The sequence below is a fragment of the Sceloporus occidentalis genome, unplaced genomic scaffold (genome assembly GCF_023333645.1).
Source record: "Sceloporus occidentalis isolate IW3139 unplaced genomic scaffold, rSceOcc1.0.p SCAF_1, whole genome shotgun sequence".
Taxonomy (NCBI): Eukaryota; Metazoa; Chordata; class Lepidosauria; order Squamata; family Phrynosomatidae; genus Sceloporus; species Sceloporus occidentalis.
In genome coordinates this window covers 14,519,502-14,543,391 of record NW_028316981.1, presented here as the reverse complement: position 1 = coordinate 14,543,391, position 23,890 = coordinate 14,519,502, and the positions used below count along the sequence as shown (strand labels likewise).

The 23,890-nt window shown below is 43.3% G+C and overlaps 1 protein-coding gene across 2 annotated transcripts; it reads left to right on the top strand.

The window, feature by feature from the left end:
- The first annotated feature begins 4,532 nt into the window (after nt 1-4,532).
- Nucleotides 4,533-20,355, top strand: LOC149320875 (zinc finger protein RFP-like). Of its 2 annotated transcripts, none has more exons than XM_089505284.1 (7): nt 4,533-4,984; nt 11,132-11,227; nt 11,510-11,740; nt 14,598-14,620; nt 16,326-16,441; nt 17,709-17,741; nt 18,703-20,355. In XM_089505284.1, the coding sequence occupies exons 1-7, from the start codon at nt 4,556-4,558 to the stop codon at nt 19,218-19,220; spliced, it is 1,446 nt and encodes a 481-aa protein (XP_089361410.1). In that variant the 5' UTR covers nt 4,533-4,555; the 3' UTR covers nt 19,221-20,355. The 2 variants fall into 2 exon arrangements, with proteins under 2 accessions (XP_089361410.1, XP_089361418.1); XM_089505292.1 differs by having other exon boundaries at nt 4,614-4,948.
- Nucleotides 20,356-23,890: the final 3,535 nt, after the last annotated feature.

The following is a 23,890-nucleotide window of genomic DNA, read 5'->3' as shown; positions in this document are numbered from 1 at the left end:
AATGGGGCATTCTGGGGCTGAGAGTGCCTGGCACACCCAAGACTTTCTAGTGGGTTTCCATGGCCGAGTGGGAATTTGAACCCTGGTCTCCAGGTCTTAGTCCAACACTCATACCACTATACCACGCCAGCTCACAATTATTAGCTAGGATTACTAGATTTTGAAAAGCAAAAATGAGGACACATTTACCAACTGACTATGATGAACTACTGATGGTTATGACACTCTAACTTTAAATACCTTTATTCTATAAGCTGTGATCATTGCTACTGGAAATATTCCTAACCTTTACTGTATTTAAATCACAATTTCCCTTTTCCGCTCCCCTGCCTCTTTCAATAGCCATCTCACTCAATCCACTAGGTGTCCTAGTCATTGGTGCCTGCACTACTAGAGACTCCTCCAGCCCCCTTGCTTGGCTAGCTCTCTTTCTCCCTCGGGGTCCGTCTTCTTTCTCCCCACCAACCAGTCCCTTCTCTCTCTCTCACTTCCAGGCTGGCTTCCATCCCTTCTCCTAGTGGAGCTCTCCATGAGGCCAGTGAGATGGCAATAGGGAAGAGGAGGAGGCACACAGGAGTTGAAGCACCAGCAGATATTTTTAAAATACCTGGACATTTTAAAAAAATCTCATCACATTTCAGGGAAAAGGAGGACACGTGGTAACCTTAACATTAGTCCTTTCTCTCTTCCCTCAGGAGCAGCCCTTTTGTCCCCACTACCAGGCCTAGCATGCATGGGCCTTCAAGTCCCCTATTGACTTATGGCAGCCTCATTAATTCCATAGGGTTTCCTTAAGCAAGAAATATCCAGAGGTAGTTTTGCCAGTTCCTTCCCCTGAAATATAACCTTCACAAGAACGTAGCCAGGATTTTGGGAAGGGGGGTTCCAGACTAAGTGCCATTATTATAATGAGGTTTGGGTGTGGAGACCATTCATTGTATCTAACGGAAGCAGGGGTCCGGACGCCATGGACCCCCCACCCTTGGCTACATCCCTGACCTTCAGCACCTGGCATTCCTTGGCAGTCTCCCATCCAAGTATGAACCATGACTAACCCTGCTTACCTTCCAAGATCAAGTGTCTTTAAAGTATTTAGGCCCTCCCTGAGGGAAAACAATCTTGAGCTGGCAGCACTGGTGGAGTTTGAAGAAAACAGTGCACTGGAACAGATTCCATCAGTGTTGCCAGATGTGGATCATCCCAGGCCCTGAGGCTTCTCGATCCAAAACTGAGACCAAGGAACATCCCCTTGAGAAGTTATTAAGCACTATGCATTTCAAGTACCAATCACAGTTTCTTACAGCTTGACATTCAAACACACTTATACCCATGTACATATGGTTATTGTTTTTGTATGGAAATTAAGAAAGAAACCTTAAGTAAAAGGGCTGTTCCTAGACCAGGGTGAAATGAGGGGATTCTCACTTCTTTAGAGAAATGGGATAAGGAATATCTCCTATTTGGTTCTAACTAGAAGATGGATACAAAGCATGGCGGAGGGTAAGATCTGGCACCACAACAAATGGGAAGGCTGGAGCAAAAGCAAAGTAAATACATAGATGCACGCATACACCAAGACTCTTTGCAAGTTGCACAGACAAATCCAGCATTACAAATTGTATGAAACTGGTGTAGCTGAGTTAGGGATTTGCACAAAGCCCTTTCCTCTTGGCTGCATCTGAGTCCATCAGAACCAGAGAGTCTGCACCCCAGTCTCCTGCCTGAAGATGAACCATTAAAAGTGGAGATTAGTCAAGACAGGGCCCTGAGATCTGGCAACCCTTTGCTCCCCCTGCAATATCTGAAGAGAGATGGGGAAGGTGGATTGTTGGGTGCATACAGATGTGGATCTTTTCTCACTCTACACAGTAATAGTACTCAGATATCACTTGAACTGCAAGGTCCAGGGAGTGATGGCATTTGGAGTTTCATGTGGTATATGAACTCTCTGCCAGGGAGCTCTCACACTTCACCAAGTAGAGTTGCCAGAGTGAAAAATGGAGAGGATTCCTGTACAGTTAATGGTTGTGTAGAAGAAAGAGTTCCAGCTACCTGGTTGCAAGACAAATTTCCCCTTCTTTAGTTTTTTTATTTTATTTTAATCCATTAAAATTAAGGAGGAGAATTGAAAATTGCTGCATAATATCTATTTATTGGCACCTTGTTCGAGGAAGTGATCTTTGAAAACGTACTCAGCCTAAACAACTCTCAGCAGATTTCCTTCTTCTCCTTGCTTAAAGCAGGATTAAAAATTATAAATGAATTGCTGGGATTTCATTGTTGGAGCCCTCCGTCCCATGTCCTGGTACAGTACTCCAATGTTATTTTTGAACACAGTTGCTTACAGTTTGTAATTAAAACACACAGAGAACACAATATTTGGAAAAAGAGAGAGAAATCTTCATTAAAAGGGCTGTTTCCAGGTTCAGGTAAAATGAGGTGATTTTCCTTCTAACTTACTTAAGGAGATGGAACAAGGAATATTTAACTCAGCCTACTGGCTTCTAGGCAAACGGTGGCTATGGAGCAGAGTGGAAGGTGAGCCCTGGGATGAAAGAAGGAAGGTAACTATGGCCTATTTCACATGATGAAAATTGGAAGGTTATCTGAGGTTGAATCCGAGGCCATCCCTGCTATTTTAGCATAATTTCACAAAAGAATATCAAACAACGCCAAACGCATTTGGAAGGCATTGCAAACACAATCTCCAGTTATTCCAGGAATAGGTACATTTGGAGAAACACTGAATTTATAAATCCTGTTCCACTCCAAATGTGCAGTCAATTCGTTTTTGCCTGGTATGGAATGCATCTCTAGGACAGCCTTGGATTGCCTTCATTAGAAGCACACTACAACACTCATCATCCTTTGTTGTGATTTCCCCTCCCTGCCTTCCTAGAAGAAAACAGCTGTTTGGGAGGAAAGACCGAAGGGGGGATAAGTGAAGGCAAACCCCCTCTGAAGAAATCTTGCCCAGAAAACCCCATGATAGAGTCTGAAATAAGTCTGAAACGACCTGAAGGCACCTAGCAGCAACACAAAAGCTCAATTTAATGCTCTGTCAGGAAATAGTTGAAACAGACTACAATTCCCAAGATCCTTTGCTGTGCTTTTCCCTCTTGCGATTTCCCTTCCTACTCACTGGCTGCCCAGTTATTTTGGAGCTGTTTTTGGAGGAATTAGAGGAGGCTGAGCATATATCCTACCACCTCCTCAATTTTAGCCACCTCCAACTTGGCAGGGGGGTGTTCCTTGGGACCAGTACTGCAAAGTCGTCCAAACACGATTCTGTTCTTGCTTCGCAAGCGCAATCATGTAAATTCGCAATAGAAAGCAGATTGGTAGTGAATTGAATTCATTCACATATGCACTGCTTTCACTTTTGGATGGATGCTGTTCTTGTTTGTGTGTGATGAGCTTGTAAATAATTACATGCATTTCTGAATTGGCCTCACTTTCTTCTTCTTTCGGGATGGTGATACATCCCTCCAGTGTAAAAAAACTCCTATGAGGTTGAATAGACTGGCATAATAATCAAGTCTCAAGATGGAGTAGGGGCATAGCGTATGCATGCTGGACACAACCCCCCACGCCGCCCACATGACACCCGCCTGATCAGACAGCGGGCGGTATCACGCCACATCTTTGGTGCAGTGCTTACACATGCGGCGCTGAAGAAGTGGCCTCTGCTGCGGTTAGGGTGCCCTTTCCGCAGTGCAAAAAGGAGCTGCTTTTTGTGGCTCCTTTTTTGTGCCACAGAATGCCAGATCAGGGCTGCTGCATGTAGTTGCTGTAGCCCCAATCTGATGATGAAAGATGTGGCTGCAGGCTACCCCTTACGGGAGGTCTGTTCAGCCACTAAGTAACTTCGAAGATTTTACCCTCCCCCAAGTGTTTTCAAATTGTAGCAGTAGATGAAATAAACCTTGCAAATTGTACCAAGATTCAACTTTAATAGGAAAGGAGGAAGATCACTAAGCAACTCCATAAAAACACAGACACACCCAAAGTCTTTTCAACTTGCTACAGCCAAGGAAATTGTACCCAGCTTCAGCTTTAATAGCTGAGCAGGAGATTTGCAGGCAGTTCTTTCTTCTTGCCTCAAGCTGAACCCTCCAAAACTGGAAAATTGGCCCTCTCATCTGTTTGGAGATGGCCCATGAAAACTGGAAACTCAGCGCCAGACCCTGATGTGTGGCAAGCCTGGATTAAAATGTTATGAGTTATTCGTTGGTTCTGAAAGGCATTTAAAGGCAGGAGTAAAATATGCTTGAACATAACACACTATGCATGTGGCCTTGGAGTCCCTGGCAGATTGAAAGGCAAAAGACAAATATTTTAAATCAATACAAATAAAAATAATGTCATAGTATTACAAAATTCCTGGCCTTAATTTTAAAAATGAATGTTCTTTATCTAGAAAATATTCCTCCCATTGTTTCCCCTTTGTCCGAGGCTGATGCCATCATGTGGAGTGAACCATTTACAGGAAAGGAAATGCTCTTTCATTGCTTGCAAAGAAAGTGAAAGTAACAGTGCTCTTTCTAAGCTGGACATGGCTGCTTCTGCTGCTGCTGCTAGGGATCCCCTCCAGGAGGAAACCACTTGTTCAATTTGCCTGGAGTATTTCAAGGATCCTGTGTCCTTAGAATGTGGGCACAATTTCTGCCATGTGTGCCTGACCCAGTGGTGGAAGGAGTCGGGCGCTATGGAGACCTCCTGCCCTCAGTGCAGAGAAAAAGTTCTGCAAAGGAAACTCAGGCCAAATCGGCAGCTAGCCAACCTTGTAGAAATCACCAAGAAACTCAGCCTTCAGGGGTCTATGAAGACAGAAGGCAAGGAGAGAGTCTGTGAGAAACACCAGGAGCCCCTCAAGCTCTTCTGCAAGGACCATGAAACTTCCATCTGTCTGGTGTGTGACAAGTCAAAGGAGCATGAAAACCACAAGGTGATTCCTCTGGAGGAGGCCTTGAAACCATACAAGGTAGGAGGGGGGAAAGGGGGACAGCCCCCCAGCAAGGTTTGATCTAGCTCTACACCCACCCCCACCCCCACCCACATCCCCATACAAGCCCCAGGCTGTGAGATTTTCAGGACAAGACCTGAGACCTCGTTGCTGGATACAAAGAGGAACCTACTGTCCAAGATCTCACTGCAAGTGACTTACCCTCTTTCTTTGACCACAAGGTGGCCTACTTGTTACTAAATCAGTTTTTTATGGATGGTATTCCTCCACCTTTGCCTTCAGCTGGTTTACCACAACTTTAGGTCAGACAATGGAGTTTATCAGACGCGAGTTTTTGGCGATTTTTCCTGCCTATCGCGCAATGTTAGCTTCACCAATGTTGCGCAATAACGTGAAAGTGCGATGTTCTTCCAGACGCCATTTATTTCTATGCACAATGCTCCCATAGTTTTAGCGTCATTCCTCCCCTTTTTGGGCATTACAGGAAAAAAGGGAAGTCAGGCCTTTGTCTCCCGTTATCCTTGCGAATGTGTTGCAAAATGGTTTGGTGTGGTAGGCAGCAGCGCAATGCAACACAAAACTTACTGATTGCAAAGTTCCCATGATGCAGGGCTGCTTTTTCACCCCATTCCCTTCCGGTGGCCTTCCTTTTTCAGGACAACCCCGGGGGAGGGGGGGTCGCTCTTTCCTGCATGAACACCGAGGAGGCTGCAAAATTAAGGGGCCCCTAACGGTCATCCATTACAGCCCCATTCCTCTGCCCTGCATGAACACCAAGGAGGCTGCAAATTTAAGAAGCCCCTAACGGTCATCCATTACAGCCCCATTCCTCTGCCCTGCATGAACACCAAGGAGGCTGCAAATTTAAGAAGCCCCTAACGGTCATCCATTACAGCCCCATTCCTCTGCCCTGCATGAACACCAAGGAGGCTGCAAATTTAAGAGGCCCCTAACGGTCATCCATTACAGCCCCATTCCTCTGCCCTGCATGAACACCAAGGAGGCTGCAAATTTAAGAGGCCCCTAACGGTCATCCATTACAGCCCCATTCCTCTGCCCTGCATGAACACCAAGGAGGCTGCAAATTTAAGAGGCCCCTAACGGTCATCCATTACAGCCCCATTCCTCTGCCCTGCATGAACACCAAGGAGGCTGCAAATTTAAGAGGCCCCTAACGGTCATCCATTACAGCCCCATTCCTCTGCCCTGCATGAACACCAAGGAGGCTGCAAATTTAAGAGGCCCCTAACGGTCATCCATTACAGCCCCATTCCTCTGCCCTGCATGAACACCAAGGAGGCTGCAAATTTAAGGGGCCCCTAACGGTCATCCATTACAGTCCCATTCCTCTGCCCTGCATGAACACCAAGGAGGCTGCAAATTTAAGGGGCCCCTAACGGTCATCCATTACAGCCCCATTCCTCTGCCCTGCATGAACACCAAGGAGGCTGCAAATTTAAGAGGCCCCTAACGGTCATCCATTACAGCCCCATTCCTCTGCCCTGCATGAACACCAAGGAGGCTGCAAATTTAAGAGGCCCCTAACGGTCATCCATTACAGCCCCATTCCTCTGCCCTGCATGAACACCAAGGAGGCTGCAAATTTAAGAGGCCCCTAACGGTCATCCATTACAGCCCCATTCCTCTGCCCTGCATGAACACCAAGGAGGCTGCAAATTTAAGAGGCCCCTAACGGTCATCCATTACAGCCCCATTCCTCTGCCCTGCATGAACACCAAGGAGGCTGCAAATTTAAGGGTCCCTTAAGGATCATCCAATACAGCCCCATTCCTCTGCCCTGCAAGAACACCGAGGAGGCTGCAAATGTCAGGGGCCCCTAAGGGTCATCCATTCCAGCCCCATTCCTCTGCCCTGCATGAACACCAAGGAGGCTGAAAATGTCAGGGACCCCTAAGGGTCATCCATTCCAGCCCCATTCCTCTGCCCTGCATGAACACCGAGGAGGCTGCAACTTTAAGGGGCCCCTAAGGGTCATCCATTCCAGCCCCATTCCTCTGCCCTACAAGAACACCTAGGAGGCTGCAAATGTCAGGGGCCCCTAAGGGTCATTCATTCCAGCCCCATTCCTCTGCCCTACATGAACACCGAGGAGGCTGCAAATGTCAGGGACCCCAAAAGCTTATCCAAGGAGCGGCAGCGCTGAGAGAAAAAGGGAACCTCCAAGCTGCGAGGTGATTTATTTGAAAAAATAACTAAAAATCAAGACAGGGGTGTATATATTTAATAATAAAAATAATGGAAAAATAACTAAAAAATCAAGACAGGGGTGTATATATTTAATAATAAAAATAATGGAAAAATAACTAAAAATCAAGACAGGGGTGTATATATTTAATAATAAAAATAATGGAAAAATAACTAAAAATCAAGACAGGGGTGTATATATTTAATAATAAAAATAATGGAAAAATAACTAAAAATCAAGACAGGGGTGTGTATATTTAATAATAAAAATAATGGGAAAATAACTAAAAATCAAGACAGGGGTGTATATATTTAATAATAAAAATAATGGAAAAATAACTAAAAATCAAGACAGGGGTGTATATATTTAATAATAAAAATAATGGAAAAATAACTAAAAATCAAGACAGGGGTGTATATATTTAATAATAAAAATAATGGAAAAATAAAAATAAAGACAGAGATGTATATATTTAATAATAAAAATAATGGAAAAATAACTAAAAATCAAGACAGGGGTGTATATATTTAATAATAAAAATAATGGAAAAATAAAAATAAAGACAGAGATGTATATATTTAATAATAAAAATAATGGAAAAATAACTAAAAATCAAGACAGGGGTGTATATATTTAATAATAAAAATAATGGAAAAATAACTAAAAATCAAGAGAGGGGTGTATATATTTAATAATAAAAATAATGGAAAAATAACTAAAAATCAAGACAGGGGTGTATATATTTAATAATAAAAATAATGGGAAAATAACTAAAAATCAAGACAGGGGTGTATATATTTAATAATAAAAATAATGGAAAAATAAAAATAAAGACAGAGATGTATATATTTAATAATAAAAATAATGCATCCTGTATCCCCCACTCCTTGCCACCCCAGAATGCCTCTTGCACATGTAATAATATTAATAATAATAATAAATTCGTCACCATAAATGCCAGAAAAGGATGCGATTGTCATGCATTCTTTTATGACTTTTAAAAGCAATTCAGAGCTGTCCCTGAATTCCTTGCAAAAGCATGTATCGTTTTGCCAATTGCCTAATTGACAAAAGCAACAAATGTAACATTCGATTGTAACATTCGCATTTTAGCATGGATTCTCCAAGGAAAAAAGTGCCCTTTCATTGTTCCCTTTCACTTTTATTAGCTGACTTCCAGCAAAGGGATACTGTTGCAAAGGGCAAATACACACACACACACACACACATTCCTCAGCAAAAAACACAACAAAACATGTGCTCATTTTGTATATATTTAATAATAAAAATAATGAAAAAATAAATAAAAATAAAGACAGTGGTGTATATATTTAATAATAAAAATAATGGGGAAAAATACTGCATTTGCAGTCCAAAAGCCACCCTGATTTGCCCTTTTGCCTTCTGTCACCTGTTGCATCCAGAGTCCCCTTTTTCCTTTGGCTCTTTCCTTCTTCCCCTCCCCTCCGCTAAATAGGACCCAAGAGATGGGGGGGGGAACCCCCTCACTCCCCCGGAAGCACAAAGGTCATGATGCCACCAAAGCCTCCAAAGGGCATGCGCAAGGATTTTGATGCGAAATGCTCGACAGAAACGGAAGGCGCTGGTGTAGTAGACAGTTCTGCTATGTATGGTTTCGCGTCATGCAAATCACAACTTTTGCGCAATTGTAGCGCTAACATAACATTACGGGGGAATGATGGAAAAGCAAGCAATGTGGTAAGACATTGCGCGAAACAGTCATTTCGCAACGTTCTTTACACTTCCTTAGCGCAATTGCAGGGTCCAAAACTTGAGTCTGATAAACTCCTGTGCCTTTATCAAGGGGCAAAAGTCCAATTTTCCCTATTACAGAAGCTGCCACTTCCTGCCCTATTGACTGTTTGCCTTCTTTTCTTTATTTAGCTGTTCTGTCTTTGTTTCTGCCTTATACAGTGAGCCCTTACCTTATGCGGGGATCCGTTACGGACCCACCCACCCCCATGTAAGGCAAAAAGCGCGTATGCTCAAGCCTCATGAAGAGTGTGCACCCCATTCATTTATTTGCCACACAGCTTCAGCATAAGTGCAGGCGCACTGTATAACCCACATGGGGTGCATTTCCACTATGCTTTAAAGCGAATCGCTGATCAGGTTATATGACTGTTGTTCCCATTTGAAACCTGTTCTAATCCTACTTTGATCAATTTATGTCATAATAAAGCAAGGCAAATGCAAAAAAAAACAACCCAGTTTTTCCTGACACTGGTTTCCTAGCAGTTCTTTTGTAAAGAGTCGATTCTGAAGCATGTTCAACAAGTGGGAACGACGGATCTGAATTGCATCATTCTGGAAAGGACTAATGGCAGAGGGGTGTTTGCCATCCCTCCTCAGTTTTTGGTACATCTACCATTTCCCCCCTCTGTCAGCGCTGCCTTTGCGCTTGTGGTGTGACCTATGGGCACATTATTTTTTTTAAAAAAAAGTAAAATTGATAGAAGATTTGATTCACTGATTTTACAACTACTTGAAATTACCGACAATCTGACGGCAGGTCATAGTGAGACAAGTAGTTGCAAAACCACTAAACTGAATCTTCTATCAATTTATTGTGTGTGTGTGTGTGTGTATGTGTGTGTGTGTGTATATATATAGAGAGAGCTTGAGTTCTCAAGCCGGGCTGCCCAGGCTAATGCTTACGTCAATGATGACACACAGATGATTAACGTACATTTTGAAGCAGTGCAAACTAGTGAGGATGACAATGATGCCAATAAAGAAGCTATTTCAAGGGGATATTTAAAAGATCCATTTTCATAGTGGGAATGACGGACCTTTTGGACTCGATTAACCAAGACGGAACAAAGGCAAACTGGAAAGCAGTTTAAATGTAAGTGGGAATGAGCCCATGATGAACCAGGCTGCTTTAGGCATGCTGTCATGTGCCCTTTATTAAAGTTACATCCCTTGATCCTTCACTTTGTGTTAACTATCATTCTGTGTCTCTACTTCCATTTCTCTATAAAGTTTTGGAGAGAGTGGACCTTTGTCAACTAATGCTTTACACGTTTTTAAAAATCCATTTCCATCTGAGTTTTGGACACGTAATTCCACAGGAATAGCTCTGATTCAAGTAGTAAATGATATTTTAGTGGCAAAAGCTCAGGAGCAAACATTGGTGCTGATTCTGTTGGATCTCTCGGCTGCCTTTGACACTTTGGATCATCAGATTTTACTACTATGGTTGGCATCATTGGGAATAGTTTGTAAGCTGCTTTGTGTCCCAATTGAGGGAGAAAGGCAGAATAAAAATGATGATGATGATGATGATGATGATGATGATGATGATGATGATGATGATCACAGTGTTCCCTCCACATTCGTTTGAGTTATTGGTGAAGGGTCCCTGTGAATGTGGAAAAACAACTAATAAAAAACAGTTCTTTTTACCTGAGAGAACCCCTCTCTAGGAACCTCTATGCAACTCTATGGTCAACATCTGCCAGAAGTTGATGGTAGAATCATGCTGGAGGACCTAAAATGCCTAGAGATGTGCTTTCTCTAGGAACTTCTAGGTTATCCAGCACAACTCTATAGTCAGCCTCTGGCAGAGTTGTGCTCGAGGACCTAGAGATTCCTAGAGAGAACATATTAACTAAAAACTCAAATGAAAAGTCTAGGATGAAGAAAATGTCATGGGAATCTCCAAAGTAAGATGGATTTATACAGGAACAAAACCTGGGACTTTCAGAGATTTTTTTGTTGTCTGGAGGGGATTTTTATGAGTTTTCTTTGGTAAAGAAAATTGTGGAAACAGCATTAACAAAAGAGGAGAGGGCTGCAAAAATGGGTCACCACTGTCCAAAATTCCCATAAAATTCAGATGGTGAGGTGTAGTGATGGCCTGATAGAAGTCTCATCTGAAACCATTTGAAACACTGAACAAAAGAAGTGAACAGGGACTTTGTTTTTCTTTTCAGGATCTAATTTTGAATTTGATGAAGACTCTGGAGAAGAAGAGAGAGAAAATTTTGGCATTCAAAGCAAAGACAGAAGAGGAAAGCCAAGGTTTGATTGTAAGTGGCATTGCTGCTGAGAAGTGGGAAAGTACTGTAGCCTTGAGTGAATAAATGGATAAACTAAACATGCAATGGAGAAATCTTTTTTTAAAAAAACTACCATTTGAAGCAGTGGGCTCTTACACGACTTTATGAAGCTCTTTCAATGATGAATACTGACACTTTCTGTGGGATGATACACAAGTCTCTTCCAAGGGAATGCTGGAGATTCCCCTCCTGATACTCCAAAGACAGTTTCTCCCTATCTTTCACTCCTGTTTCTCCTTTTCTTTATTTTAGAAGCAAACAAAAACAGAGAAGGAAAAGACTGTACTTGCATTCAGACGAATGCACCAGTTTCTAGAAGAACAAGAGAAGCTTCTGCTGGCCCAGATGGAAGAGACAGAGAAGGAGATATCAGCCAAAAGGGAGGAACATCTGGCCATCCTTTCAGAGGAACTCTCCTCTCTTGAGGGACTCATCCGGGAGATGGATGAAAAGCATAAGCAGCCGGCAAACCAATTCCTCCAGGTAAATCCTGGTCCTGAAGGATCAGAGTGGAGCATATTATGGCTGACTCCAGGCAGGGAATCCCTAGTTTAAACCTCCCCCAAACAACACTGTTCTACTGCTGTTAGCACAGCTTCCATCTTGTCCAGGATGTGGATGTAACGTCTTACTCCCCAAAACATTACTTTTAGGAAATAACATGATATGATGGCACCTTTGAACATGAAAATACAAAAATATTGAGATTTCATTCAAACATTTAATGCTTCCTTAGATTTATATAATCTTAGAGTTGGATAAATTAGAAGGAGTAGGCAATATCCCAGAGGATAGGATCAAAGTTCAAAATGATCAGAATAGCTAACAAAATGAAATTCAACACAGAGAAATGTAAAGTACTGCACTTAGGGCAGAAAAATGAAATGCACAGATATAGGATGGGGGACACCTGGCTTAAGGAGTCCAAGTAGACCACAAGTTGAACATGAGTCAACAGTGCAATGCAGCAGCTAAAAAGGCCAATGCAATTTTAGGCTGCATCAATAGAAGTATAGTGTCTAGATCAAGGGAAGTAATAGTGCCACTATATTCTGCTCTGGTCAGGCCCCACCTGGAATATTGTGGCCAGTTCTGGGCACCACAATTTAAAAAGGACATTGAGAAACTGGAGCGTGTCCAAAGGAGGGCAACTAAAATGGTGAAGAGTCAGGAAACCATGCCCTGTGAGGAATGACTTTGGAAGCTGGGGATATTTAGCCTGGAGAAGAGAAGGTTAAGAGGTGATATGATAACCCTGTTTAAATATTTGAAGGGATGTCATATTGAGGAAGGAGCAAGTTTGTTTTCTGCTGCTCCATAGAACTGAACCTGGAGCAATGGATGCAAGCTGCAGGAAAAAAGATTCCACCTCAACATTAGGAGGAACTTCCTGACAGTAAGGGCTGTTTGACAGTGGAACAAACTCCCTCGCAGTGTAGTGGTCTCCGTCCTTGGAGGTCTTCAAACAGAGGCTGGATAGCCATCTGTCGGGAATGCTCTGATTGAGAGTTCCTGCATGACAGTGGGTTGGACTGGATGGCCCTTGTGGTCTCTTCCAACTCTTTGATTGTATGGACGTAGGGTTGCCATTTGAAGTTGTGCAAGGCTTCTTTATACAGAAACAGGAAGAATTTAAGAAAGTGCAGAATGAGAAACAGTCATGGGAGATGGCTGGGGGAGGAGGCTATACTTAAAATAAAAGGTGGCAAATATTAATTACAGAACAAACAAAATTCAAAAAAATCTCTCAAAACTATTACTCTAATCTATTTAGAAAGATAAAAGCTTGAATCCTTTCATTTCTCTGTGTGAGTCTGGCTTCTTTCACCATGTATAGAACCAGTCTTTCATACTTCTTTTCATATTTCCGTCTATCATATTTAACAAATGTAATTCTGGACATTAATTTATTAATTTGGACCCAGAACATCTTAACTTTTTCACAGGACTGCCAAGTATGATTAAATGTCCCAATGTTAGTTGTTCCCTGTTTTGGGTTTTATAAATCATTGCTAGTTTGGCTGGTGTCAGGTGCCATCTGTGAAACATTTTATACCAATTTTCCTTTAATCTATTGCTCAATATAATCTCTTGATCTTTTCTCTTTTATATAACGCTTCATGTTGGCAATGCACAACAAGGAAGTATTTTGCATAATCAGGGCTCCATTTTTTGAGATCATGCTGTATCTCTTTCCACTTTTGGTATAATTGTTACCAAACAGTTCAGAGGGGTTTGGGTTTTTTTGTTTTTGTAATCTCCGCTCCTAGGCATTTTGTGTTCTTACCTATTTTGAAGAGGTCTATGCGGTGGCTCAAGTGGTTAAGACGCTGACTTTGTTGATTGCAAGATTGGCAGGTTGGCAGTTCAAGGCCCGAGTGCTGTATATAGAGCTCCTGTTACTAGTCCCAGCTTCTGCCAACCTAGTGGTTCAAAAGCATGCAAATGCAAGTAGATAGATAGGTACCATTTCTCAGTGGGAAGGTAGCAACGTTTGGTCAGTCATGCTGGCCACATGACCACCAGAGCAGTCTTCGGACAACGCTGACTCTTCAGCTTAGAAATGGAGATGAGCAACGCCCCCTACAGTCGGTTATGACTAGAGACATTCATGTCAAGGAACTACCTTTACCATTTTGTATACAAAAGTAACTGAAAGACATTTTTGATTTCATTAGCAAAACTACTTGAAGGTACAAGGAAAGGCTGTCCCTTATTTCCACGATTATTTATATTATCACTGGAAATATTGACTCAGAGATAATGTGTACATTAAAAACCAGACCTATAAATTATGGCCATATGCAGATGATTTAGTAATCACTCTTGATGACCCACCAGAAAGCATTGGAATATTAATGAAAGTTTTTAAGGAATATGGAGAGGTTGCAGGATTCAAAATTAAAAAATTTAAAACCGTAGTGATAACTAAAAACATATTGAAAGATAAACAATTAATACTTGCAGCAACCAATTTCTCTTCCAAGCATGCAGGGGCAATGGGCAGCACAGTGTAGACAGCTCCTAGAATTGGCATGGAGTGCTCTGGATTTTCTAGGAAAATCTGGAGCAGAAGGTGAGCCTTTTAAATTCGTGTTAAGTGAGGATTCACCCAGATTTGTTGTGAAGAGTCTGCTGTTGAATCAGGTCTTTGGCTCTGTGTCATCTGGAAAGGGCGATGCAAAGCGGAGGGGGGAACCACTGCAAACAGTTCGAGTAGACATGTCCTAGGCTCGCTTCAATTATTTCATATAGTTGGAAATGCTACTTAAGACCAATGAGAGAGGTTTCCATGCAAATGCCTCTACTGTTGTTTCTTTTTTCTCTTTTTCATTTACAGGATATTGGAAGCTTCTTACAAGGGTAAGTTAATCTTTTCTATCTCTCCCACAAAAGCTCTGATTTGTAAGTGAAACACGCAATTCCAGTCTCATGAAGAGAGAACCAAGGTGACTCCATCACTTCCAAAATCTTATCAATCAAAACATGGGCCTTCTTGGGCTACTGTTATTGTTGTGTGCCTTCAACTTATTTCCCATTTATGATGACCCTAATGCAAATCTATTATCGAGTTTTCTTGGCAAGATTTGTTCAGAAAGAGATTTTCCATCACCTTCCTCTGAGGTTGGAAGAGTGAGACTTGCCCAAGGTCACCCCGTGGGTTTTCAAGCTGGCCTGGGGCCTTGGAGGAATCCATCCCCGTGGCAGGGGTGGAGGGAGGGATAGAGAGGGCCTCTTCACCACTCCTTCCTCCTCCTCTTGGAGCTTGCCCTGGCCCCACTGAAGGAAGAGACCCCCAGAGGAGAGGGCAAGCAGCCACATCAGAGGAGTCCATCCCTGCCACCGCCGCCACCTCCTCCTCCTCCTCTTCCTTTCCCAGCCTCTGGGAACACTCTCTCAGCCAGAGGGGAGAGGAGGAGGAGGAGGCTGGGCAGGGTGGGCTCCTGGTCCACTGCCTACCTCCAGGACCAGTGCTGGGTCCCTGGTCCAGCCAGAGTGTGGCATGTTCCTAGCCAGGAGGAGGGGAAGCGGTGAGCTCTTCAGCAGCAGAGGGTCTGGTCGGGCAGGAGGCAGCTTGGCGGTGGTGCTGGTGGTGTGGGTGCTGGTGGGAGTGAGAGGCTGGGGCAGTGAAAAGCTCTGTGGCCCTGGCTGGTGGAGGAGGAAGGCAGGAAGGGACCCAGGAGGAAGAGGACGACAGGGGACAAAGCAGCATGGCTTTTTTCTTTTTTAAAAATCCATAAATCAATCATCAGAATGGCTTAGCAACTACCTACCTTGTCAAGCAGTTGTTAAGTCATTTTAATGATTTACCGATGAATTGTATTTTTTTTAAATCGCAAACACCAACAAAGACAGCATGGGGGGGGGGGATGACATCTCCAACAATCTGGGGAGGGATGGCAAAAACACACCCCTCATCTCATCCCTCCCCTCCAGTTATTTGTCCTCCATCCCAGCATGAATTGATTCTGATCTGTCATTCCCACTTGTTGGAATTGCGTCAGAATCAATTCTGTGGAAAAGAACCTCTGAAAAACTAGTGTCAGGATAGCCCAGGTTTTTTAGGTTTGCTTCACTTTTTCCCCACTGGAACTGATCAAATGACGATTGGATTCAGTTTCGAGTGGGAATGAGGGTCATATACCCTGAATTAGGATTTGGAATTTATCATAGTAGGAACAACTCCAAAGAGGTCTTTGCAGGTTGATTGATTCAATCAAGGAAGCTGTGACCCTAGAGGCATACAGTTGGAAGAGACCACAAGGGCTATACAGTCAGAGTTTGCAAGATCTGAGCAGGGTAGTTGATAACCAGGGATCTTGGAGGTCTTTCATTCATAGGGTCACCATAAGCTGAAGTTGACTTGATGGCAAATAACAACAACATATTGCACTTAAAAGGTGGTGAGAGAGGTGGTGGGGTCTTTTTCTATGGGCATCTTCAAAAGGAAGATAGGCAGCTAACTTCGCAGGATGTTTTCGCTGAAGATCCTGCACTGAGCAGGGAGTTGGACTCTATGATTTGGCAACTCTGTATGATTCTATGACACCCTCCCTTTCTCCTCCAGGCATGAGAAGAAGAAGTTTGAGAATCCTGTGGCTTTTCCTCCTGCTCTAAAATGGAAGATCTGGGACTTCTGTGATATCAGTCCCTTTCTGGAGGGTGTGATGAGGCAATTCAGAGGTAATAGAGAATGTCTGCAACGATCTTAAATTAAATGTTACATTGATCTGAAAAGGTAAAGAAAGACTCCAAGACATTTGGCAAGTTAGGGCTAGAAAATAGGGGAGCTGAAGGACAATGAAACAGCACATTACCTTAGTCTAACTGGGGCATTAGTTCAGGGCTTCTTAGGCTATCTGATGTAGGGGTCAGCAATATTCTTTATCTAATGTGCCAGAGACTAGTGCGATATTTGTGCCCATTGATTCCTACTACAGTTCTTTCTTTTCTGGAAACTTGCTGGGAACCGGTAAGCAATGGTTCATGGCCTGGGACCAGTTCATGGACCACCACTTTGAGTAACACTACATTAGTCCATATTTTTAAAGCTCTGCTCATTGCATTGTACCTGTTGGTACTTCAGACCCTGTATTATTAACAGAAGAGAGTGACTGAGCAGTAGGACTGCCAGCGGACCAGGCAACAAACAAGCCGTGCTGAAATTCCCTTTTCTACACAACCATTGAAGGGATAGAAGCCTTGTACTGTCTCTCACCTGGAAACCTTGTTAAGCAGGCACTCCAAATGAGGACCTTTCAAGGCAGCTTTTCTTGGTGGAAATACTGTTGTGGTCCATCACATGATACACTGCCCTTTTTTTCCTGTTTTCCCTCCATTTGATTGTGGCGAAATCAGATGGGTCAAAATGACTAATCTGAACAAATTTTGTAGCTTCAGTACCTCATAGTTGGTCCTAGATGTTGGTCCTAGAGTGACTTTAGTACTTGTATTTGTACTTCTGCAAATGAACTGAGGACTGCAAACTGTCTTCACTTTAATCTGAGAAGTGGCTGGCATTATCATATAGCAGTCTTAACTACTGATGCATTCAGACAGACCTAGCAATGATACAGGCAGACCTGGCTTCCTTCTCCTCCTTTCCTTCCAGTGTGAACAAGTTAAGATTGCCCCCTTCCATTTAGGCAATTTACAGCCCCCTTTTATCTACGCATCAAATGTTTCCACTGGCATAGTGCTATGGAGACCTCACATGGCACATTGTGCACTGATTATGTATGCATTGTATATTATGCATCGATACAACAGTGCACATTGGTTGTGCAATGTCACTATTGTCTAATGGCATAAGACGAATTAGGTATATCCCATGAGGGTAAAGTTAGATTACATCTCTTGGATGTAGGATCTCAGCTATACTGTGTTGCTTTCTGCTGGGTGTCATCTAGTGCTGAGTCTCTTTCTTTCCTTTCTCTCTCTCTCTCTCTAGACACTCTGGAATCTGGACTTCATCAGAAAAAAGGTAAAAGAAAAAAAAAGAAAAAAAGAGGTGTCTGATTAAATTTCAAATACACAGAAAACATGAAGCCTCCCTTGAATTTTCTGCTGGTTATTGTGGAGTTTGTCAATTCTTCTCTGGGAATTTGGATAACACCACTGGGTTATCAACAAGCTTCATCCCTAACTCTGTAATATTCCAGTTGTTTAAAAATATCCCTCATCAAGCCCTGTATAACACAACAACCAAAGACAAGCACCCATGGCTTAAATAAAATCGAATCAGATTTATTAATATTTCACTTTCCCACACCACTCAAAGTGACTTGTGGCTGACAACAGAGATGGAGAGGTTTATCACATGGGAAGGATGCCCCCAAATCTCGTGAATAAATGGGGTTTAAATCTGTGGATATCCCGTAAGAGTAGGACTGTTTTCAGACATGTCGGACAACTTTGGCATTATCCTGACATTAACCCATGAATAAAACACCAAAATCACGCTGCTTTTTGTTTTAAAACCTGTTTACTCACAGTATTTGGGCATTTTGCCTCCTGTGTGATAAACTCCATAGCTGTGTTAGTCTGTAATATCAGTATGCAAAGGGATCTTGTACCACCTTTGAGACAAACTTTCTAGAAGAATTTGTCACATAAGTTTTTGGAGACTTGTGGACTTTGTGGACTTTGACTACTTGCCTCAGGCAAACCAATCTCCTGCAGCCAGTAACACTGAAATGTGCAGGACAATAATATGGCTTTGGGACTGAATAATATTAATCCCTTAGAAGAACAGATTAGAGAGTGTTACACAGATAATAACAACAACAATAGGAAGACCAGAATCCCAGTTCTGGAGGCAGAACATGAGAGCTCTATAGATCTGCAGGAAGCTTTTGCTGCCACTTGATTAGATTTAGGTATTGAAGCCGATCTATCTATTGATGCCACTTTTTTTTCTTCATCTGCTTCCATCCCCAAAACAGCAAAGGTGACTCTGGATCCAGAGACAGCAAACCCTCGTGTCATCTTTTCTGAGGATCATCGAACTGTGACATATAGAAAGAAACCTCAAGATCTTCCTGACAATCCGAAGAGATTCGACAAATGCCCTTTTGTGCTGGGCTGTGAGGGATTCACAGGAGGCAGGCATTTTTGGGAAATCATTGTGGGACGTGAGGAGGAGTGGGCTGTGGGGGTGGCTAGGAAGTCTGTGGAGAGAAAGGGCTTCATCCTGTACGGTCCCAAGGCAGGGATCTGGGACATGGGGAAGTGGGCAGATGCATACAGGGCCCCCTACCTGTCTCCAATCTGTGTTCTGACCCTGAAGGAGGAACCCAAGAGGATCCGGGTGACTCTGAACTATGAAGGGGGCCGGGTGACCTTTTACAATGCAGATACAGCAGCCCTGATCTTTGACTATCCACCAAGCTCTTTCTCAGGGGAGACACTCCTCCCCTCCTTTTATGTATTCAAAAAAGCCCACCTGACACTGTCTCCATAAGGCTGGAGGCCAGTCTCCAAAAACTCACAGCATAAGAGGAGCTTTGCCCTCCATGGTCTGGATCTGTTACTTATTTCTACTCTCTTGCTTTAACTTCTCTCTCTCTCTGGAGTTTGAAGGGAAATTGGAGGTATAATCCAATGGCAATGTTATTGCATGATAACCCACTACATGCAAATTCAGGCAATGGGAAGTCAGTCCGAACACAATCATGTGCTTTCACGTTATTGTGTGATAGACTGCCACACGCAAATTCGGGCGATGTCATGCTATTTTTGGACAATGGGAAGCCAGTTCGAACACAATGCGCATTCACGTAATTGCACTAAACTAGTGACTTTAAGACAGTGAATGTGTTTTGGCCCCACTTTCTTTTCATTCGAATTTAAGAGAAATTCCTCCCATTTGATAAACTCCTCAGTCACTCACTCTCTTCCACACACACACAGAAAGAGAGAGAGGCTTTGGTGACGTATTTCCTAAAAATGGATTGTTAGACTTTTGTGTGTGTTATTAAGCCATTCCTCACCTTCCAGAGAGCAGGGCTGAGCCCTGATAAAAATCCACCAAACAGTGACACCTTTACTGGCCAACCGAAAAGCACAATATACTTTTTGCAAGATTTCAAAGCTCCTCTGGCTTCTTCATCAGGCAAGATGTTACATACCAAACAGGAGAAATTAGAGATGTTAGTAAAATGCCTGCATTTTGTTGTTTCTGTCCTTAGTTAAGATGGCATGGGAAGGGTATCTTTCCAAAGAGGCCTGTTGCCTCACAGGAATGGAGACATATTGGATTGCAAAAAAAGGAGTCCTTGTTGATATATAATTGGACCCTAAATTTCCTGGACTTTGTCCAATTGCTGCATGGCCAAAAGAAGAGGGGCCACCCAGCTAAAGATACCCTCCCCATACTTACTTAATTAAACACAGAAGCAACAACTCAGGGAGACGAAAAGGTGAAGTGGCACATGGACCAGGTGAAAGTGAGTAGTAGACTAGATCCCAGTGTGGACCTTTATTTCCTTGCTTGTGTTGTCCTGGAGCAATGGAGACTGAAAATCCAGGATGGAAACATTTCAGTTGCTAAAAACATTCTCCAGATGTTGTAGGAAACAATAAATAAACAAAAGGTTTGAGAAGGCTTCTCTTGATTCATACCCAAGTTGTAAATATGAGTACAGTTGACATGACAGTAGCAAAGACTTGGAACGACAATTGAAGAAAGTGCAAAGGTAGGTTTTCAAGATTCTCATGGTTTTCAAATGCTTCTGTGACATGAAAGATCCTGAAGAAATCACAATGGGCTTCTTCTAATAGTACAGTCATCTCAGTTCTACATGATGAACAGACATAGGAGTTGATCAGACAAGGGAAATTGGAAGTATAATCCAATGGGCAATCCAAACGCAATCATGGAGTTTCACGTTATTGCATGATAGACTACCACACGTAAATTCGGGCAATGGCATGCTATTTTCAGCAATGGGAAGCCAGTTTGAATGCAATTCACATTAACGTAAATTTGCTAAACTAACGAATTCACGTGAATGCGTTCTGGCCCCACTTTCTTTTCATTTGAAATTAAGAGAAATTCCTCACGTGTGATAAACTCCATAGAATCATAGAGGTTGTTCCCAGTATGATTTACAGTGAATCGCTGATCGGGGACCCTAGTTCCCACTTGAAAACGCTTCCGATCCTTATTGGATCAATTTCAGTTGGGATAAAGTGGGACAAACATTTTAAAAAACCACCAGGTTATCCTGATCTTTTGTTTTGTTTTGTTTGCAGTTCTTTTCATTAGAATTTATTCTGAAGCGTGTCCAGTAAGTTGGAACGCCAGATCAGAATCGATTCTTTCTGAGGGGAGGGACAAATGGCAGAGGGCTGTGTACCATCCCTCCCCAGAGATGTCACACACACCCAGTGCTGCCTTTTTGAGTTCTTTTTTTAAGTAAGAAAAATCGATAGATTGGTAAAGCAAATACTTGCAAAGGCAGGTAGATACTAAACCATTCTATCGCTTTTTTGCTTAATTTTTTTTTTAAGTGTCCCCTGTCCTCCTCCTGGGTCCCTTCCTTCCTTCCTCTTTGGCCAGGTTTGTTCAAAGGGGGTGATCTGCCCTTGCCTTACCCAAGGCTGAGAGAGTGTGACTCACCCAAGGTCAACCCAGAGGGTTTCTGTAACTGAACAAGGATTGCCTATATATCTCCAACTGTGCCAGTGTGGCTGGTGTAGTCTTCATCCCCCTCCTGCCGGTCTGATCCTTCCTCCTCACACACTCAGCCTCACACTCTCTCAGCCTCAGGCCACACTCTCAGGGATTCCAAAATGTCCTCCATTTTGAGCATGACCAAGAAGCAGCGATTTACATTTCTAGGAGTCTTTTTTAAAATAAATATAAATAAAATAAAACTTTATTTATATACTGCTTTTCCAATGATCAAAGCGGTGTACATCAAGAATATAATTACATTCAGTTTTTAAAAAATGCAAAATCTTCATATATTAAAATACATAAAAACACAGTCAAAAATCTATCAGTCAATAAAGTGCAATTCTATCAAGAATAGTGACTACTGAGAGTCAGACGGGTATGCTAATCGAAATAAATATGTCTTCAGAGCCTTCTTGAAGGCATCCAAAGTAGGGCAGACTCGAATTTTGTCAGGAAGATTGTTCCAGAGAGTCGGTGCGGTGCTGTCGATGTATATGATCTCTTGTGAGTTATTGACAATCTCCCTCTCGGACATTCTAATAGATGTTTTCCTGATGTTCTAAGAGTGCGGGGCGGATTGTGTGGGAGGAGGCTTTCCTACAAGTAGCTCAGGCCCAAGCCATGTAGGGCTTTATAGGTAATAACCGACACTTTGTAATGAGCCCGGAAGCTGATGAGCAGCCAGTGAAGAGATTTTAATACCAGGGTTATATGGTCTGCCCTGGATGTTCCAGCGACCAGCCTGGCTGCCGCATTTTGAACTAACTGAAGCTTCCGAACCTGGTACAAAGGTAGCCCCATGTAGAGTGCATTGCAGAAATCTAAACAAGAGGTTACCAGTGCATGCACTACTGTTTCAAGGTCCTTTTGGTCCAGACAGGGGCGCAGCTGGCGTATCAGCCGGAGCTGGTACCAAGCACTCTTGGCCATTGCATCCACCTGTGATGGCAAATGTAGGGATGAATCCAAGAATACTCCCAGACTGCGAACTTTGTCCTTTAGGGGGAGCGTAATCCCATCTAGGACTGGATGACAAATTTCCCTGCCTGGACTTGGGGTACCTATCACAAGTACCTCTGTTTTCTCTGGATTCAGCCTGAGTTTGTTTTCCCTCATCCAGCCCATTACTGACTCCAGGCAGGCATCCAGAGGAGAGATGCCTTCCTTAGTCACTGTATCAGTCGGAGGCATGGAGAGAGATCTGGGTGTCATCAGTGTACTGATAACACCGAGCCCCATTTTTCCAGGTTTTATGTAAATGTTAAATAGCATGGGGGATAAAATGGCACCCTGTGGGATGCCTGATGTTAGCTCCCTTTTACGGGAGCAACAATCCCCCAGCCTCACTATCTGGAACCTTCCCGAGAGATAGGATCGGAACCACTGGAGCGCAGTGCCTCCGATACCTAAATCCCTCAGGCGTTCCAGAAGGATACCATGGTTGATGGTATCGAAAGCCGCTGAGATGTCCAAGAGCACCAACAAGGTCACGTCTCCCCTGTCAATACCCAGACGAAGATCACTGACTAAGGCGACCATAGCAGTCTCAACTCTGTATCCCGCCCTGAAGCCAGTTTGAAATGGGTCTAGATAATCAGTTTCCTCCAAGACAGCTTGGAGTTGGAAGGCAACCACCCTCTCAATCACCTTGCCCAAGGGAAACTTCATACACATGGTGGTGTCCTCCATTTTGTGGTGCCTTGGCCTCCTTTGCGTTGAGGACCTCTGGCCTTGCCACAAAGTGTCCAAAACTTGGAAAATCTGGAAAAATAGATTCAATGTAGCCAGCTCAAAGCCAACAACACTCAAATCAGAAATGTAAACTCATGCTTCTTAGTCCTGCTCAGAATGGAGGACATTTGGGAACTTCTCCTGGAGGGAAGGCTGAAATGGAGGACGTGTCCTGGAAAAAGAGGATCTCTGGGGCACCCAAAAAGTTGAAAGGAAGGACATGTCCAGGGAAAGGAGAACGTCTGGTGGCCCTGTCTTCACTCCCTCCCTCTCCTTCCTCATCTCTTTCTCCTCCCTTTCCCCTCCCTTTTTCCAGTTTCTCCATCCCTCCATCCTCCTCCAGCCTTTTGAATTCCCCGCCATTTCAGGATCGCTTTCGACCCTATTCAGCCCTGCAGACAAGCAACCTTAGGTAAGTCTTGGCCCAGCACCCCTTGACCAGGCTGACCAGGTGTCCTAACCACAAAATGTATGACCTTCTAAAAAAATGGAGGACATGGCCAAAGCAAAGCTTGAAAAAACCCCACTCATATCAGTGTAAATCCCTGTTGCTTACTCCTGCTCAAAATGGAGGACCTTTGGGAAAGAAGAGCATCTGGGGCACCCTGCAGCTTAGTCATGCTCAAAATGGAGGACTTTTTTTGGGGGGAGGGAGGACATCTGGGGCACCCTGCTGCTTAGTCCTGCTCAAAATGGAGGAGCTTTTTGGGACAGAAGGG

What these genes read in the sequence shown, in the direction of transcription:
- LOC149320875 (XM_089505284.1), top strand. Translation starts at nt 4,556, where the DNA reads ATGGCTGCTTCTGCTGCTGCTGCTAGGGATCCCCTCCAGGAGGAAACC. An exon ending in AGGAAAGCCAAGGTTTGATT is followed by an intron (nt 11,228 to 11,509) that starts GTAAGTGGCATT and finishes TCTTTATTTTAG; the next exon opens with AAGCAAACAAAAACAGAGAA. An exon ending in CGGCAAACCAATTCCTCCAG is followed by an intron (nt 11,741 to 14,597) that starts GTAAATCCTGGT and finishes TTTCATTTACAG; the next exon opens with GATATTGGAAGCTTCTTACA.